General features: G+C 38.8%; 1 protein-coding gene across 17 annotated transcripts in view; it reads right to left on the bottom strand.

Moving 5' to 3' along the window:
• Window positions 1-20,263, bottom strand: part of MAP7D2 (MAP7 domain containing 2) — an 81,001-nt gene that overhangs the window by 50,494 nt on the left and 10,244 nt on the right. For 8 of the 17 annotated variants that reach the window (XM_087938210.1, XM_087938211.1, XM_087938212.1 and 5 more), the window contains exons 2-3: window positions 14,261-14,338; window positions 12,723-12,886 (exon numbers count right to left, since the gene is read on the bottom strand). The exons of 3 other annotated variants lie outside the window; for them this stretch is intronic. In XM_087938210.1, the coding sequence (XP_087794336.1) occupies window positions 12,723-12,886; window positions 14,261-14,338 (242 nt within the window). Of the gene's footprint in view, window positions 1-7,455; window positions 7,551-12,722; window positions 12,887-14,260; window positions 14,339-20,263 lie in introns of those variants that run through there. 6 more of the 17 variants (XM_087938220.1, XM_087938221.1, XM_087938223.1 and 3 more) reach the window with 2 other exon arrangements.

The following is a 20,263-nucleotide window of genomic DNA, read 5'->3' as shown; positions in this document are numbered from 1 at the left end:
TAGAATTATTAAACCAAAATATAACATGGTCCGAACTGAAGTCAGCAATAGAGAAGCAAAGTAACAATAAAGCACCAGGACCAGACGGGATACCGATAGAACTTTACAAAACAATCATAGAACAAATTGGACCATTGATGCTGGAAGTATTTAATGAGGTACTCTTAGCAGCCAAGATGCCGGACTCGTGGAGGGGAGCCTTAATTTCGCTGATCCCGAAGGAGGACCTAGACCACAGACCAATTTCGCTCCTGAATGCAGATTACAAACTATTCTCTTCTATAATAGCCAATAGATTAAAACAGGTTTTAAACACTTATATCCATGAAGATCAAAATGGATTTCTCCCATTTCGACAAATTAAGAATAATTTAAGAACAGTGATAGACATTTCAGAATACTATGAAGCCCACCCGGAAAAACAATTTGCATTTATGTTCTTGGATGCTGAAAAAGCATTCGACAATTTAAATTGGCATTTCTTAATTCAAAAAATATATAATATGAATCTTGGCACCAGATTTGAAAATGTCATCACAACAATTTACCACACTCAACAGGCAAACATTCTAATAAATGGGGAACAAACTGGCCCGATAAAAATAGAAAAGGGGGTAAGACAGGGTTGCCCTCTCTCCCCTCTGCTTTTCATATTCGCCCTAGAATCTCTTCTGACGTACATTAGGCAAAATTTGAGAATTAGAGGTCTGAGGATCAAATCAGAAGAATATAAACTACAGGCTTTCGCTGATGATTTGGTTTTTTTTCTGGAGGAGCCCATAGAAAAAGGACACAACTTATTAGAAGAACTAGAACGATTTGGAGAAGTCGCAGGATTTAAAATAAACAGGGGAAAAATGAAATTAATGACTAAAAATTTAACAGGAGACCAGAATAAAGAGCTAGAGACAACAATGGGAATACAGGTGACAAAAAAAATTAAATACTTAGGAATTTGGCTAACTCCACAAAGCAAATCGTTAAAAGAAAACAACTATGACAAACTTCTCCAACAATCCAAGAAAGACTTAGATTCCTGGAGTAAATTACAACTTTCCTTATTGGGCAGGATTGCTTTGATTAAGATGAATATTTTGCCAAAATTTCTATATTTATTCCAGACAATTCCAATCAAATGAAATAAAAAAAATTTTATGGAACTAAACAAGATAACATTGAAATTTATTTGGCAGGGGAAAAAAGCTAGGATTAACGTAAAAGCCCTACAAGATGCGAAAAGCAGAGGAGGGTTAGCCCTGCCAAACTGGGAAATATATCATACGGCAGCCACCCTACTATGGATAAAGGATTGGGTGAATCTAACCAACAAAAGAACACTAGTATTAGAAGGCCACGATATGCAGAAAGGATGGCATGCCTTTCTGTGGGAAACTGGGAAACCCAGGCAATCATATTTCCATAGGCATCTTATCAGGGACTCTTTATTAACTAATTGTAAAAAAGTACATAAAAAACTTTATCTAAAAATACCGATTTGGCTATCTCCAATGGAAGCGATAGTACACCCTAATAATTTAGACATAACCAAAATGATTAAGTACGAAAATTTATTAGACCCACAAGGAAAGCTGAAAACACGACAAGAATTACAAGAGCGAGGATTTATAATTGATCAGTGGGTGTACCTTCAAATTCATAGTAGATACAAACAAGACATTAAGGAATTTTGAATCTACAATAAATTACAGACTTTAGACAAAATTCTATTAGGACCGAGTAAAAAAAATATATCTAAATTTTACAAACATTTATTAGAAACAGAACTAGAACAAGAAATTGTCAAAGGAAATGTGATTGCATGGAGCAGAAACGTGGGTCGGAGCATTACCCTAGCAGAATGGGAAAAGATCTGGAACAGGAACATTAAGATCACGAAATCAGCAGCTTATAAAGAAAATTCATATAAAATGTTTTATAGATGGCACCTGCCCCCTTCGAGATTGGCGAAGATGCACCCCAACACGAGCCCCAAATGTTGGAAATGTCAAAACATAGAAGGTACCTTTTTCCACATGTGGTGGTCATGCAAGGAAACCCAGAAGTATTGGCAAAAAATTAGGCACTGGCTAGAGGAAATAACCAAGGAACAAATTGAGTACAAACCAGAGTCCTTCCTTCTAGGAATTTTTGATAAACAAATATCCAAAAAATCAAAGTATATTACAATCCATATCTTAACCGCGGCCAGACTGGCATTTGCCCAGTGCTGGAAACTACCCTCTATCCCCACTGAACTTATGGTTATTCAGAAAATTTTACAATGCGCCGAAATGGACAAACTAACCCAAGCGTTAAAAAATAAAGAATCCTCAACCTATTATAGCAATTGGAATCCTTTGTATAATTGGCTAAACCAAAGATAGATCACCTCTAGGAAAATTAAGGCCGAGGGCCTCCAAAGCAGAGATAAAGAAAAGCACCGCCGACGATAGTTTTGAAGAAGAAAGGACCTTACAGACAGTCACAAAAAATATGGTTTTATTATAATTGTTTTCCCTACTCTTTCCCCCCCTTCCCTTACCTTTCCCTCTTTCCTCTCTCAAGCCTTCCTCTCTTTCCCTCTTGGCCTATGCCAAGACCTGTTTGTCTTTTTGTTGTATATAATTTGTAGCTGTGTTGTTGTTTTTTAAAAGTAAAATTAATAAAGTTTTTTTCTAAAAAAAAAAAAAGAAATTGGAACCCGAAACATTTTTATTAGGTATGATTAAAGGGAATTTGAGTAGAGGTAAAAGATACCTTATTGTACACATTTTAACTGCAGCAAGAATCACATTAGCACAAAATTGGAAGAGTGATAAAATACCACCAAATGAAGTTCTGATTCAAAAAATAATGGACTGTGCTGAACTAGATAAATTCACTATGGAACTGAAAGGCAAAGAGGATCGAGAATACTGTGCGATATGGGAGAGGTGGTACGAATGGGTGAAGAATAGGGATAAAAATAATGTATAGTTACAAAACAAGAAACATGTATATACAATGACACAATAACTGTTCATGGAAATGAGATTTTTGTATTTTTTGTTTTTTAAAGAATAAAAAATTATTTAAAAAAAGAAGAAACAAACACTTCAGAAACTAGGGTCAGGGGACATGCAAGTGAAATAGATAAGCTATTAAGTATACAGCACATAACACCTAGAACAACAAAGAAAAGCTCTGCTGAACTACTCATGGGAAAGAAACCGAGATCACCCTTAGACTGAGTAGACCCCAATCACATGCCAAAAAGACCACTAGATTCATCCAGCAAATGCCGGACGTTCCAAACAGGTGATTCAGTCTATGCTAAAAATTTAACAGTGGAACCGCTATGGGTACTGGCAACGGTGGTACAGGTAACGGGGCCCCATTCGTACAGAGTCGATACAATGGATGGCAGAAGCTGGAGAAGACACATTGATCAACTATAAACCTGGGGAACAAAGGGATACACAGATATAAGCAGGAAGGAAGGGCAAGCCCCTTCACATATATACATTAGAAGCAGAGAGGAAGGGGGAGACCCTGATCAAACAAAGAATAATACAGAACAGGCCCTGACAACTAATGAAGCACAACCCCAACAACTAAGAATAGCACCGAAAACACCGACAGATCATAGCAGAGACTTATCAGACACACACAGGCAACGACAAACCAGGGAAGAAAGCGAAAGGGTGGCATCTAGTGGAAGTAAAATGGCCACATGATGAGGAGATTCCAGGAGGTTCCAAGGAGGGGAGCAGGAGAGGCAGTAAGTCCAGCCAAACAGTTCGGAGACCAACTCATGACTAAGCTGCGCAGGTCCGGTCGCACCCATAAGAGCCCTGCCTATTTGAGGGATTACATACAGTAGGCGGAACAGGATTGGGTGAGCTGGACCAGGTGGGGAGAGGTGTTAGATATTTACATATGCACCTCTGATTGGTTGGTCTACGGCTGTGGGAAATTAAAGAGCCGTCACTGGTTGTAGCCGCAGCAGCTCCACTGTAAAAGGAGCTGCTGTGGCTGCTGTTCTTTGTTCTGAACGATGCAATAAACAGGAGTAAACAATCGGACCCTCCCACGCGTTCTCTCGCCCACGATTTAACTTTAACCATAATTCAAGCAAAATGCACACAGATGATTAGGCATAGGAATTCATGCAAATTTGCTTGAACTCATGAAGTGGCATGCTTTGTTGTTTTTAAATACATTTAATAAAACATATTTATTATCTTCACATACATCTTCAGAAAATAGCCAGGTCATCACTTGTTTCCAAATGAAACTGATATTGGTAACAGATTGATCTTATGTAGTGCAATCTTGTCTTTTATTTTTATAAGGATGAAGCTTTCCATTTATGATGTAGCAATGATATTTATTCATAACTATTGTGGATTGTATTTATTGCTCATGCCATATTCTGAGGCTGAGAGATATTGAGTTGGTAATACTTTAAAAAAAAAAATCAGTTTTCCACATTTTAAAAACATATTTTTTTAGTGAACAGCATGATTCCAGGTTTTTACATTTCCATACAAACATGACTTTGATCACATATTCATCTTTCACATTTAGTTTCATATCTTATCATTACTTTACATATTTTCTATTAATTTTCCCAAATACTTTCCTCAAGCTTATTTTATAAATTTTCAATTCATTTCTTAACCTATTTCTTTTGACTTTAAATAATTCTTATATATTCATATTCGTTGTGCTTTATACTTTTATCTGTCAGGTTTGCAATTTCATCGCATATTGTTATTTCATCATTTCAAAAATTCCATCTCAGCTCAAACATTTCAAAAAAGTTTTCCCCACAATTACCAATTAGAGTGTGCCACCCCTATACCTTATTTAATTAATTCCCCTTTAGATCCCAGTAATCATTTAACTTTTTAATTGTCACCTTAAAAATTAATAACAATAATCTCCTAGCAACTACATAACATATATACTTTTAAGTCAGATTCCACATTTTCACATCAAAAATAAAAATTAATCTATTCAATTCATCATAAAAACTTATATTAATCTCATTACAACAATCCTGATTCATTTCAACTATATTCTATAAATTAATTAAACATGGTTAATAGACTTATCATAATTACTATTTTTTTCATATTTATTCCATTTATCTCTGTTCATAGTTTAACAAAAAACAAATATTCCAATAACAAAAAAGTATTCCTTTCAATCTTTCATTTTAATAACCTATATTTTGGTAATACGTTTTAAAATAAAAGCATCAAAGCAGAACTATTTTACAGCAGAACTATTTTTGTATTTTGTAACAATGCTTACGATACAACACATCTTTTAGAAGCTGTGGTAGGTGTACTCCTTCTCTTTTTTCACAATAATCATAGGTAATATATTAGACTGAAAGATATTGACTGTCCCAAAGTTATTCAAGGAGCTAAATAGACTAGAACCTAATTATCCCCTAATCCTACATCTTAATCATTACACTAACCTAGTACCTATTACTTATTACCAAGAATCAGTGATGATTATGAACCCATGATCAGAAATGTTTCTGATAAAAATGGTTCAATCTATATATATAAAAACAAAATACCACTCACGCATCATCACAAAATCTCCAGAACTGTAAAGCCTACAAACTTGAAATTTGGCACATATGTTCCTCTTGACTTCTAGGTGCTCACTAAGAAAGGATTTTTCAAAATGACCATCAGAGCCTTAGTATTTCTTTGTTATTATTAACATGCTCTGATGCTAAGGAGTTCTACTCCCCCTGTTCACCTGAAAAGAAATCTGTTCCAAATGCAAAACACAAGCGGAGGAGAGGAGTTTCAGTTTCAGAGCTTTAGTACCGCTTTTAGTACAGAACAGTTGAGCTAAGCCACACCCAGGCTCCTTGCTGCCTCCTTCTTGCTCACACAGCAAATACTGTATCAATTTCCAAACAGCCCTCAACTCTCTCATACAGTGACAGGACGCTAGCCAGGTGAATACTGATGGATGTTGGTAGGCAGAGGCACAATTTTTTCTCCTTCCTCTCCAAAAACTAAGCCCAACCACATAATTTCGTAGTGAAGCATGGGTATCAAGCTAGTATGTTATATATATACATTGGTCATTTTTATAAAATAGTAATAATAACAAGAGGAGACTATCAAGATGGTGCACAGGTTAAGTAAAGAAAATAGTAATCTGAAACAAAGAAATAGCTATACAGAGCTTCATAAACCAAAATTATAAAGCAATTTTGCAACACTTCTTGGTGCAGGCACTAAGTAATTCCTTCTATAAGTTACTATGTTGATGGATACACAGTAATTTAGTAGTTGACATTTAAGTTGACAAGTACAGTACTTAGCATCTAAGGTAACTAGTTTTCCTAAGTAAAGGTGACTAAAAAATTCCTTAGCCAATGTCAAGACCTGGCAAATATCCATCCCCACAAGCAACTGATATTAACCAAGTTTAGTAATGTAATGTAATGTAATGATGAAATGGATCCCCAGGAGGGAGAGGATGCATTCCAGAGAAGAGGTAACATAGCCCAGATATTATGTGAGAAAGAGGGTGAAGACAGCTTCTAATAGTTCACAGAGTATATTGTAAATGCACACAGTAGCTTCCTCAATCTGGCAAAATTTTGTCTACAGGTGTGAAACAATAAAGAACTCAGACTGGAAAAATTGCCAAGAGTCATTTTTGGGTTTTGAGTCTGACCATTTTAATTGTAAATTCATGATGTGAATAAGAGATGAGTCATCAATAAGAGATGAACCTCAATGACAGGGCTTTGAATATCTCCATCAAATTGCTGTCCATAGATAACCTATCTCAATCTGACTGTTCACAGGGAGACACAGCTCTTGATAACTATGCAAGATATTTAATTTTTCCTGCTATGTTTCATACTTTTGTGTCAGAAGATCATGCCTGGCATTTGTGGCAGGTTAAGAAACCCAACAAAGCAAAACAAAATCCAGGCTGCAGTACTAACATGGATGAAAGAATGGATTACTTTAAGAAATACAAGATTATTGATGTTGGAGGGGCACAATTTGCAATTGGGTTGGCACACCTTTTTATGGTATGGGAGAAATAAAATACATGGTTACTTTCAAAGACGTTTTATTAGAAATGCTTTATTGTTAACATGGGAAAAAACTAGAGAACAACACTATTTGAAAATTCCAGTCTGGTTATCGACAATGGAAGTACTTACACACGCAAATGTTTTTAAAATGGGAAGTACTGTTAGATATAAAGATATTCTGAATGAAAAGGGTGAGCTCAAGCAAAACAAGAATTGAATGAACAAGGGGTTAATATGAATTGCTATCCATACAAGCAAATACAATCAAGATATGAAAAATATGTTAAAACTGAAGGTATTCATAAGGAGTTGACAGAGTTGGATAAAATTTTAACAGGAATGGAGAGATAAGCTATTTAAAAAATTGTATTGTTACTTACTAGGTGTTAAACTAGAAGAAGAGCAGGTAAAGGAAACGATGATAGGATGGGCGAAAATTTTTGGGTATACCATAGAATTAGACAAATGGCAGAAGCTATGGGAAAGAAATTATAAATTAACAATATCAACAGCATACAAAGAAAATCTGTATAAGATGTTTTATAGATGGCACTTTGCACCAGCAAAACTGGCAAAGATGTTTAAAGATAAATCAGCAAAATGATGGAAGTGCCACCAGACACCAGGATCATATTATCGTTTGGGGTGGACATGTGTAGAAGCTAAAATATATTGGACAAAAATACACACATCATTGGAAAAAATGATAAAGAAACACACAGATTTGAAACCTGAAGTATTTTTTTATTAGGGATGGTACCTGAATGTTACAGCAAAGAAAAAATATATTTAATTATTCATGTATTAACAGCAGCTAGGATTGTATTTGCTCAGAATTGGAAAAGTGATAAAATATCAGCAGAGGGAAAAGTGATTGAGAAAATATTTGAACGTGCAGAGATGAATAGATTAAAACTAGCAATCAAAGAAAAAGAAGAAACTGAATACTATATGGCATGGGACTTATTTTATCAATGGTTTAAGTTAAAATTGAGTAGAGGAATATATAGAGAAATAAGATTATTATGAAGATAATAGATATAAGAGATAATGGCTTATAAAGAAAATGTGATTATTGGTAAGAAAAGTAATAATTATAATTGTTAACACAAGATATAAAGTATGTACTCAGTCGACACACTGTTTGAATAAAAGATGGAATCAATGTAAATATAAATTATTATCATTTTATCAAAAAAAAAGCAAAACAAAATCCTAGCTTGGTTTCTACATATATGATATGATTGTGGCCAAATTTGGCTAATTTCATGTTTTCCCGAAAATAAGACTGGGTCTTATTTTCTTTTGACCCCCCGAAAAAATGGCTAGGGCTTTTTTTCAGGGAGGTCTTATTTTCCCCCCCATGTATCAAATGGTGGAGGCGAGCTGCCTTTCTGCCTCCTTGCCTAACGGTCTTACCAGAAGCTTGGTCCACAGGACAGCTGATCTGCCAATGCCTCAAAGAATTATGGCTGCTTTTGCAGCCAATTGAGACTGCAAAAGCAGCAGGAGGCCCCACGTACCTCACGCCCGCTTCAAGAACAGTCTTACCTCAAACAAAGTTCTTGGCGTGCCTCAGCCTCCACCTGCCCTTCTTGCTGGCCCTACTGCTACTGGGACACTTTTAGCCACTGGTGGCCGAGCAGGTGCTTGTGCTGATGGCCTCATGGGGGCTCTTTGCCCTTCCTGGCAGCACTGCTTTGGGCCATCCTGCTGGCCTGCTCCTGCCTGGTGTGGGGTGAGTTGTCCCAGATCTACAATCTCCAGAGCATCCTGGAGCACACAGCCAGCACAAGAGCTAGCACCCACCAGAGCCAGGGCCCAAAGAGCACCGGGCTGAGCTCATAGCCCAGCACCTGCAGCACTGAGTAGACCTGCAGGAAGGTGATCAGCAGCCCAAATGTGAAGCAGGTGAGGTGGCATGGCTGTACTGGTGACCATTGGCTAAGGGGCCTTGGCAGGCCAGTGGGGGGGGGCACTCCAAAGGTTGTAGATATTGACTGACTTGCCCTACACCAGGCAGGAGCAGCCCAGCAGGGAAGCAGGGCAGCTGAGAGCAGCTCTGCCAGGAGGGCGAAGAGCTCCCGCCAGGCCAGTGGCTGCATTGGTAGTCACTCGTGCCAGTTGCTACGAATGAGTGGCGAGCACATCAAAAGCGAAAAGCAGGACTTGGCTCTTTCCTGAAATGAGCTTGCAGCACAAGCTGGACACAGAGTGGGCAGCCCTGTGCCTCTGCTGGTGCTGTCCCGGCATGTTTTGGAAGGGAGATAAAAATAAATCCTGGAGTCTCTCACTGCTGCTGTGCAAACCCCAGCACAGGCAATGGCAACCGTCTCTTCTCCCTTCTAAAACATGCTGGGATGGCATTGGCAGCAGGCGGAGGCAGAGGGCAACCTGATCAAACCTTTCTGTGTGTGTTTGTATGCATGTGTAAGAGAGAGTGAACACACTGCTGCCAGCCCTGGTACATAGTAACTCTTCGAGGTTGGATCGGATTTCTCTCTTATGTATGCACGTGCGCAAGCGCATGCACACACACACAAAGACACAAAGAGAGGTTAGATTGTGTCACCCTCTGTCTGCTGCCGGTGCCTTCCTAGCATATTTTGGAAGGGAGATAAAAACAAATCCTGCGGTCTCTTGCTGCCGCTGTGCAAACCCCAGCATGGGCAACAGCAGCTGCACCTTTTCCCTTCCAAAACACGGCGGGATGGCTTTGGTAGCAGGCGGAAGCAGAGGGTGATCCAATCAAATCTCTGTGTGTTTGTATCCCAGAATTGCAACGCTGAAGGCTCGACAGGCAAATGCTGTTTAGTGAAGACATGCAGGCTCAGCTCAGCAGAGCTGTCACCCTTTTCGGAGCCTGAACGGGCTCTGCAAAACAAAATCAGTTGTTTAGCAGGCCCAGCTCAGCTATTTTGTGGAGGACATTCAGACTCTGAAAGGGGTGAGAGTTTTGCTGTTTACATAAGACATGCAGGGTCAGATTTTCCTGCCGACTGCAGAAAAGGCTCCATCCTGAGTCTTCAGTGTTGCAATCCTAGGATACCCCCAGCTTCCCAACACTGCTCCAGGACTTCCACAGTGCCAGGGGTAGGGAAGCGGTCCCCATGCAGTCTCCACCTGGTTCCATTTCACCTTTGCCAGGACAGCGGGCATTAGAAAGGTGCTGTCCTTGGCTGGGCAGTCCCAAGTGTCATCCTGAAGCCTCCCTGCTGCTTGGTTTGGGGTGGACGGTTGCATGGCTCACTCGAGTTGCAAACAACCTGGGGATTTGGGTGGCCTGTACATGGCCAGTGTGCCTGCAAGATCCCTGGTTTCCAAGGCTGGCAAGGCTCAGTGTTTGGGCCGCAGTGTGCTCTTCTCCTCCTGGGCGGCAGCTGCATGTGCACGGCACCTCTGGCTCACCGAGTCTGGCCTGCTGATCTTGGCCACCAGCAGCTTTGACCCAAACCTGTCCACCAATGTTGTGGGTTAGAATCGGCCATGCTAATCCTGCTTCATGGCCACGCAGATGAAGCCCTCACCAGCTGCTGCTTCATGTGAGAAAGGAGGCGCTGCGAGGGAGCCCATTTGTCATGTTGGCCAGGTGGGGGTTACCCACGCAGAGGCCAGGCCTTGGGGCACCACCCTGAGCAGGTGTCGAGCTGGAGGTGGGAGAGGGTCAGTCCCCTTACCCAGTTGTTCTCTGCCATTTCTTATCAATTGTCTGTGTGTATATGTGGGTGTGAGAGAGAGAGAGACAGAGAGAAAGAGAAATGGCAAAGAGGAAACCCTTTCAAACAGCATTGCCTGCAATTCTTGTTACTCCTCTCCATTGTTCCTCTTTCTCATGCACACTCAGCTGATCCATGGACCGCGATTAAGTGGCTGAGATGATCAGGGGAGGAAAGGCCTGCCTCCTGTGCTGGCCATGTCTACCCATTTCACTAGGGCTTATTTTGGGATGTAGGGATTATATTAGGCTCACCAAAAAATTCAGGGGAGGGCTTACTTTTGGGGTAGTCATATTTTGGGGAAAACACGGCACTACAACCACTCTATCTAATATGGCTGCAGCATCTTTCTCATTTCCTTAATCTTTGCTAATCATAATATATTCAGTCAGGTATAAGAGGTTTTTCCCCCATCCTCATTTTTCAGAGCATCTATCTACTTCTTCTTATGTAATACTTGTTCCATACTCATACTTGTGTGTGTGTGTGTGTGTGTGTGTGTGTGTATCACCTATTTTTTTTACTTTTATATATATGTTTTATTACTACTTTTTTTATACACAAAAAAATTCCACATTGTCTAAACAGTGTGTTGCCTGGGCACAATTAGTTTTAAGTAGAAATGCAACATTAAATCAACATTAATCATAATAAGCATATCAGTAATAGTTGCAAAATAGTAATACAATTAGTTTATCCATCTTACAAAATTTTCAGTACAATTTTTTGATTATCTTTTTGATCTTTTTAGATTCTAATCTCTGTTTCTACTAGTTAACCATTGGTAAAACAAGTCTCATGTTGAAAAGTATTCTGTTTCTTCCTTTTCTTTTAAGTGTTACTCTATCCATCTCAGCACATTCTAATATTTTTATAACACTTTCATCTGTACAGAACTCTTCATTTTTCCACCGATGTGCACACATAATTCTTGCTGCCATTAATACATGTAAAATTAAGTATATTTTCCCTTTGTTATACTGTTCTGGTAATATATCCAAAAAGAATATGTCTGGTTTCAAATCTGTATGTTGCTTTATCATTTTTTCTAACCATGTATTTTAGTCCAATATTTTTTTGCCCTTGAGCATGTCCACCACATATGATAGTATGAACCTAATATCTGATTACAATAGGGATGTATCACCTATTATAGTGCCACAAAACTGCCTGGCTATTCTTTCATTTGGCAAGTACATATGAACCAAAGAAAGCTGTTCTCTACTGAAGGCAGATGGCACATAAACTAGATACAGATTAACAGAGTTGGAAGGGACCTTGTAGGTCATCTAGTCCAACCCCCGCCCCAGCAGGAGACCCTACACCAAGCTGCAGATATTTATTTTATGTGGCCACTTATCTCACATGCATGGCTCTGGGTGGATAATAGTTAAAAGCATATACAAAACAGAATACAAAACAACCAACATTTAAAAAAACAACCTTAAATCTATAAAATAGCAACTAAAAACTCTCATGACATCCCATATTCAATATAACCACAGCAAAGAATCAGACTCAACTCTACTAACTCAAAAGGGTGCCTAATTCTCTTCTATCAAATCTGATGCTTAATAGGAATACATTTTTGAAGTATTAAAAACACATACAGAATCTTTACTCCACAAAAAATTTAAAACACTAATACTATTGTCTTGAAAGAATGCTCTCCTGTTGACTGCATTTTTTCTGCTCTTCAGATCCCTATGTTTTTATGTTTTTCTTTTATCACTTTTTTACTGATAAGGATATTATCCTAAATTGTATGCTGAGCAGACAGCTAGCTACATTTTATCAAACAAAGAAAACATTCTAAGCACTAGATGATCATGAATTTAAAAATATATTTTTAAAAAATCATATTCAAATATTTTCTCCAAACCAACATTCCAGCAAATATGGTAATAATAATGCTGCATCCAACTGCCTACCTCTTCTTCTCTAAGCTTCTGTCTTCTTTTTTCTTCCACAGCTGCCCTCTTTTGCTCCTCCCTCAGTCTCTGCTCCTCCAACTTCTTCCATCTTTCTTCTATTTGTTTCTCATACTGAAGCGTTGCTCTTCTTTCTTTTTCTAAGATTTGCTGTTCTCTGACAGCTTATAATAAAATATTTTTTTAAAATCTCAAATAAAACTTGACCCCACATATTCCAACTTTTATCTAAATTGTAGACTACCAGTCCTTAAGCAGTCAGAATAATACCAATTATGTCCAGGGTCGAGTTATCAAAAAAGGTTAACTTTCTTGAACAGGAACCCTATGCATTGCAGTATTTCATTATAGGTCTTTTACAGTTAAATATTAACTAGTATTAGTTATCAAATAAAGAAATAACATACAAAATAACACTCACTGGCATTTTATTTTCTTGAAAACATTCAATCTGATATATGTTTGTATCAGATGATTAAACATTTATGTAGAAAAAATTAATATTTTTTCCTAGGAAATTAGATACAACCCAGGAAATCTGGATATAATATAAGAGCGTAAGTAAACCTTTCATATGCATAACTTAGAAAGTGGAGAGAAGTTTATTCTGAGCTCATAATAGTTGACAGAGTGGAACTAGATCTACACATCCCTTATTCTTCTAAATCAGAGGTATCAAACTCAAGGCCTGTGGGCCAGATCCAGCTCACAGGGTGCTTAAATCCAGCCCATGGGGCCAGCCAGGATATATCAAGGGACTGGCCTGCAGTGCCTCAGGTGGCTAAAACAGGCCGTGTCTGGCCCCCATGCGCTTCATTTTCATCCTCCATGGCCTCCTGTAGCACTCTGCCGGCCAAAATTGGGCCAAAAATTGGGCCCAAAACAGGCCAAAAATGGGCCAAAACAGGCCAGAAAATAGGCCCAAAATGGGGTGAAAATGGGGCAAAAATGGATCAAAAAATGGGCCCCAAACAGGCCAAAAATGGACCAAAGTGGGCTGGAAATGGGATGGAAAAAATAGGGCAAAAACAGCTGGAAAATGGGTAGAAAATGCCCCAAAAGCAGGTCCAGAACAGCCCAAGTAACAGGCCAAAACAGGCCACAAACCATCCCAAAATGGCCCACATGCCCCATTTTGGCCCGCACCCCTCTCAGAGGAGAACTACAATGCTGATCCGGTCTTCGAAGAAATCCAGTTTAACATCCCTGTTGCTTGCTTGATTCCCAAATGTTGGTGATCATATTCAAGGGGCTCTTGTTGCTTTAATAATACTGAAGCATTGGTAGACTGAAAAATCAAAATGTATAGTAGCTACGCAGAAGACTGGGGATACTGGCTAGAAGAGTAGTAAATGTCTCTGATCCTAGATGAGGACAGCAGGAACATGTGCCCTAATGAATCCAAGATGGATCCTCCATTTCTCCATCTATACATTAACTATACATATTTCTTAAGTATAGTTAGTAGTCAAAAAACTCGAGCCTGCATACTCAAAAGTAGATCGTGTTTGTTTATTGAATAAGAAAACAAAACTTACCAAAATATTTTTCTCTTTCTTCTCTTCTTTCCCTGGCTAGTCTTTGCCTTTCATCTGTCTTCAGAAATCCATCCACAGCTAACAGTGAAAGAAAGAAAGAAAGAAAGAAAGAAAGAAAGAAAGAAAGAAAGAAAGAAAGAAAGAAAGAAAGAAAGAAAGAAAGAAAGAGGAAAAATCAGCTATAGCAAAGTAATTTATTATTTTGTCTTGACAATTTTATTATAATTTTACTTCAATTTACATTTTGTAAGATTAATCAACATTAATAAATGAAGGATCCTTACAAGCACTGATGTTACCTAATTAGGGTAATGAACTGTCTGCAAGAAAACAAGCTCAGAGAGCACCAAGGACCCTGATTTCAACCCTGAGCGATATTCTCCTTTATTAATATTAATAAAGTATTTCACTAAAATCAGATACTATAAACAGTTTAATATATTTCACATATCACTTCTTTTATTATTTGTTTTAACTCAGTATCATACATTGTCTTTATGTCATAAGGACTGTTAAATTCCATCAGGCATAAAGTTTTAGCAGCATTTAAGGGGAACTAAGTAGATAGTGAATGGCATAAAAGGGTAATATAGGGTCAGAATGATTAAAAAGGTTGCAGTTGATCTAAAATTCTCATTATTTCCCACCAGTGGGCTCACCATACATTCTATTAGATTTACATTCATTTCAGACTTCCGATGACGTGGCCAGCAACTGACACGCCCAGAGAATCTCCTATCTCTGGACTGCATTTTTCAAACTCAACAACAGAAGGAACAGGCTTCCTTTTGTCTGCTTGACTCTCTGAGGTTAAGGAAAGCCCCAGAATCATTCCTCATGATCCTCCCATAATAAGCAACAGCCTGCAAGCAGTTTTAGAAGCTGAGCTTCCAAGATTACTGGTGAGCTGAAGCTGGGAGGCGGGATCAAAGCCATGTTGTTGTTGGATAAAACGCCATTTTGGAATCTATTTTTCAAACGGACAAGAAACTGTGCCCTTGTTTTCTTAATTTATGAGACTATTACATTTGCAAGCTAAAGATGCTCTTTTTAATTACAGCCTACCATCCTCTTTGAAGTTTAGAATGCCATTTTTGAGACTTCTTCTTTACTATAAAAACAACAGGGAGAGGATGGCTAGAGGCAGTTAAAAAACCTGAATATTCTTTTGTTTGAAATATAAGGATAAACGTTGTGGCTTTAATCTACTACTTTTAAAATAATTAGTTGTTCTGTATTGTTTTGTTGTGGGATGATTGAAATCCGACAATGCTACAAAGCACAATCCTTCAAAGGGACCTTGGTTATGTGTCTGAATAGTCAAACAATTGGCAATTCCAAATCTCGACCAACTAATGTTCTGTCCTACACATTGGTAAAAAAAATCTATACACCAAGTACAAGCTAGGTGGATATGACCACGTTCACGATCCTCACTCTGTCAAGGATCTTGGAGAACTCATATCAAATAACCTAAGCGCCAGCCCTCACTGTAATAGCATTGCAAAAAAGGCTTTAAGAGTTGTAAATCTGATCTTATGAAGCTTCTACTCTGGTAATACTGAATTGTTAACTAGGGCATACAAAACCTTTGCTAGACCAATACTCGAATACAGCTCATCTGTCTGGAATCCGCACTGTATATTGGACATTAATACAATTGAGCAAGTCCAGAAGTATTTCACTTGAAGAGTACTACACTCCTCTGCTCGCAACAGAATACCCTACACCACCAGGCTTGAAATTTTGGGCTTGGACAATCTAGAACTATGCCGCTTAAGGTTGGACTTAAGCGTAGTACACAAAATTATCTGCTACAATGTCCTATCAGTCAATGACTATTTTACATTGGTTCTGTCTTGTATTTTTCCATAAAAAGAAATCTTGCTGGAAGGCACGTATTCAGCTCAGCAGGGAAGCACTGACAGGGAGGAAGTTAAATAAAAGAATAACCCCAGACAATAATGTGTATTCCAAGGAGATATGCCTGTCTATAACAGTTACAAAATAACAGCTATAGAGTATATGACTCATGTCACGTAAACTGGTCAAAAAAGATTAACATTGTATCTCTTTACCTTTCTGTAAATTTCCTCTTTCACCCCCTCCCTTGAATGAGCACAATAAAAGAGGACAGCAAAAAGCCTGGGGGGAAAAGAAGGAGGAGAAAGGAGAAGAAATGAGCAGGAGAAGCAGAGAGGCCTGGATTTTTTCCATCTGTTCCAGGGCAGCCAGGGAATCCCATCTCCCCCAGGCTCAAAGTGCTGCCTCATTTTGAAGATTTCTTGTGTTTTGTGTGTTTTATTTCTTGTGCTTGCTTGGCAATCACTCTTTTGTGAGTCTTGCCTGGCCTCACCCTTGCGAGGGTCCCACTGTCTCGCCCTTGCGAGGGCTACTTTAAATCTCACCCTGGAGAGGGTTATTTTCTGAGAGGAATTCAGCAATCAACCAGAAAGGCGAAACAACAGACCGGTCGCTCAACGCGACAGCTGGGGGCTCGTCCGGGATCTCTAATCGTCTGGGATCCCTTCGCCTTTCAGGTTCCAAGGTGTGACTTTTGTCTAGAAGTGCATCTTCTTCACCTCATTCTTATTCGCCTGGAATAGGCTACGTCGACAAAAAAGGTAAGAATGGGCTCCTCGATTTCTCAAGTTTCGTCAGGGCATAGGGACGAACTTTATAATCTAGTGAAGAAAGCTAATTCCTTTCAAAAAACCAATGGTACCACTGTGTACCCTATTTCTAAGAAATCTTTAAATAAATTTATAATTTATATTGAGGCACACTGTCCAGCCTATCCATCTGCTGGAACTCTTAACCATTCTGACTGGGAAAAATTAGGAAAATATTTACATAAAGTTCCCAGAGCTCCCATGGATATACTTATTTCTTGGAAAGCAATAATGGCTGCTATTACAATTATATATCCTCCTTCTAGTCTTCCTGAAAATTCCTTTTCTCCTGTTTCTTCTGACTCCCACTCTTCTAATTCAAAAACTTCTAAGCCTCTTGCAGCTCATTTGGAATCAAACTCTTCCTTACCACCTCCTTATTCAGATATTTCTTCCCCCCCTCATCCCCCTCCTCCTCCTCTTCCTTCTCTTTCTGATTCTCCTATTATGAATCCTATGGGAGGAATCATAACCAATCTTTTGTCATCACCTCTATCTTTAGAAACAGAAGAACCTTCTGCTTATCCTATGACTATCATCCCTGGGGAGGAGGCAATGTTCATAGTAACATTGAGTTTAAAGTTTTGAAAAATATAAAAGATGCAGTTACAACTTATGGATTGCATTCTCCTTTTACTAGGGAATACTTGATTCTTTGGTTACAGCTAATACAGTTATGTTATTGTATGATTGGAAAATGCTTTTTTCTATGCTTATGACTCCAGCACAATATGTTGTGTGGCAATCTGAATATGAAAAAGCTATTGAGGCTGAAATCCATAGGGGTTTGCCTGCTGGAGTAACTGAAAATCAGTTATTGGGGAAAGGTCAATTTTCTACTCTAGCACAACAACAAAATTCTCCTCGTCGTAGTTTTGCCATTATTCATATGTGTGCTATGAATGCTTTAAAGCGAGTGGGTGATTCAGATTCTCAGTCCATTCAAGCATTTTTAAAAATTATGCAAGAACCTGAAGAACCTTATGCCTCATTCATAAGCCGGCTTCAGACAGCCTTAGATAGACAGATAGATAATCCTGTTGCAAAACAAGAATTACTTATAAAATTGGCTTATTCAAATGCTAATCATGATTGTCAAAAAATTCTACAGCCAGTTGCTAATAAGCCAGGAGTGACTTTGGCTGAGTTTTTACAACTCTGTAGAATTGTAGGAACAACTACTCATAAAATGAATATGCTTGCTAATGCAATCACAGCTTCATTACCAAATCCTAATTCTGCTACCACTTCTCCTCCTGATGCTTTTGCTTTAACACGCAATGGCAATTGTTTTAACTGTGGCAAGCCAGGACATTTTAAAAATCAATGTCGTAAGCCAGGGGGAGGAGCTGCTTTTCGTGGCCAAACCAGAGGTCCACCCTCTTCAATTAAACCAAAAACTATCTGTCCTCGCTGCAGGAAAGGCTATCATTGGGCTTCAAATTGTTATTCTAATCCTTCTCCTTCACAGCCTTCGGGAAACTAATTGAGGGGTCTTCAGCTAGCCCCGCCACAAAGGCTGAACTAACTGCCACAACGTTTCCTGTGGTATTGTTAGAGGATCTTGTGTATGATGATCCTGGTGCTGTTTTTACTCTTCCTTTAACTGCAACGCTTTTCAAACCTCTTCCTCCTTCCACACCTGTCTTGCTTATTCCCAATTCTTCTCTTACAATAGAGGGTGTGGTTGCAGCTCCTTACTTATATGATTCTTCTGCTCTTAATAACCTTGCATTGGCTGCAATAGGAGATCGTTGCTTTTCTTTAAAAAGGGGGACAGTAGTTGCTACACTTATAATTCTGCCTCTTTTTGAACCTCCTTCTTTGCTTGCATTACAGAAACCTGTTCAAGCTTCAAAACCAACTCTTTCTGTTACACTCAATGGTCGAATTTTTGAAGGTCTGATTGACACCGGAGCAGATGTTTCTGTTATCCATTCTAACGAATGGCCCTCTTCTTGGTCTCTTACAGAGGCTTCTTCAGTGCAGGGCGTAGGTGGTGCTCAAGCTGCTAAGGTCAGCTCTCATTGGCTCTCTGCTTCTACTGAGCATTCTACCTTAACTGCTTATCTTAAACCCTATATCCTTCCTCTACATTGCAATCTTTGGGGACGTGATTTACTTTCTCAATTTCAAGCTTATATTCAGATACCATAGTTTTTCTATCAAAATGTTTATTTCTCCTTTATCTCTTACTCTTAAAACATCTATTCCTGTGTGGGTGGATCAATGGCCTCTCACCAAAGAAAAATTGGAGGCTTTACATCTCCTTGTCCATCAACAGTTAATAGAGGGACATATTGAACCATCCACCAGTCCTTATAACACCCCAGTCTTTGTAATTAAAAAGAAATCTGGCAAATACCGTCTGATTAGTGATCTTAGAGCCTTAAATAAGATTATTCAACCTATGGGGCCACTGCAATGTGGTCTGCCTAATCCTAATTTGATCCCAGCTGGATTTGATCTCATAATAATAGATTTAAAGGACTGTTTCTTTTCTATACCTCTGGCACAAAAGGATAGAATCATCTTTGCATTTACAGTGCCAGAACTCAATAACTCTAAACCCACATCTAGATATCAATGGAAAGTTCTTCCACAAGGTATGCTTAATTCACCAACTATGTGTCAATATTTTGTCAATGAGGCTCTGCATCCTTATAGATCTCAATTTCCTAATTTTCTTGTATATCATTACATGGATGATATCTTAATTGCAGCTGATGGGCCAAAAAACTTTTCCGATCCTCTTGACCACATTAGCAAAAGCAGGGTTACATATAGCACCTGAAAAAATCCAGTCTCACTACCCAATGCAATATTTAGGTCACAAGGTTTTAGCTTCCTCAGCATCTCCACATATTCCTTCACTCACACTTCCACAGCCAACCACATTGGTTCAATTACAACAGTACTTGGGAGTTATTAACTGGGCTAGACCATATCTTGCTCTAACTACACAGATGCTATCACCGCTTTTTCAAGCACTAGTAGGATTAAAAAATCCTGCAGATAAGGTCTATCTCTCAGCTCAGCATCTAGAAGCTTTAAAGCAAGTAAACACAGCCCTAGCAACTCAATGGGTAAACCGTGCACTTGCAGACACACCACCTTCTCTTGCTATTATTTCCACTCATCAATTACTGACTGCAATAATTGTTCAAGTATCTAATGCAAAAATCTTCATTTCTTGGAATGGTTACACCTACCACATACTCCAAAAACCTCTATTTTTACTAAAGCAGCACAAATGGCTTTTCTTATACAAAAAGGGCGCAAGAGAACCAAAGCCCTGATGGGAATGGATATTTTTACATTGTATATTCCT

The sequence above is a fragment of the Pseudonaja textilis genome, chromosome 8 (genome assembly GCF_049901715.1).
Source record: "Pseudonaja textilis isolate UNSWEBS1 chromosome 8, rPseTex1.2, whole genome shotgun sequence".
Classification (NCBI taxonomy): domain Eukaryota; kingdom Metazoa; phylum Chordata; class Lepidosauria; order Squamata; family Elapidae; genus Pseudonaja; species Pseudonaja textilis.
The sequence above is the reverse complement of the archived record's forward strand: the minus strand, read 5'-3'. Positions and strand labels throughout refer to the sequence as shown.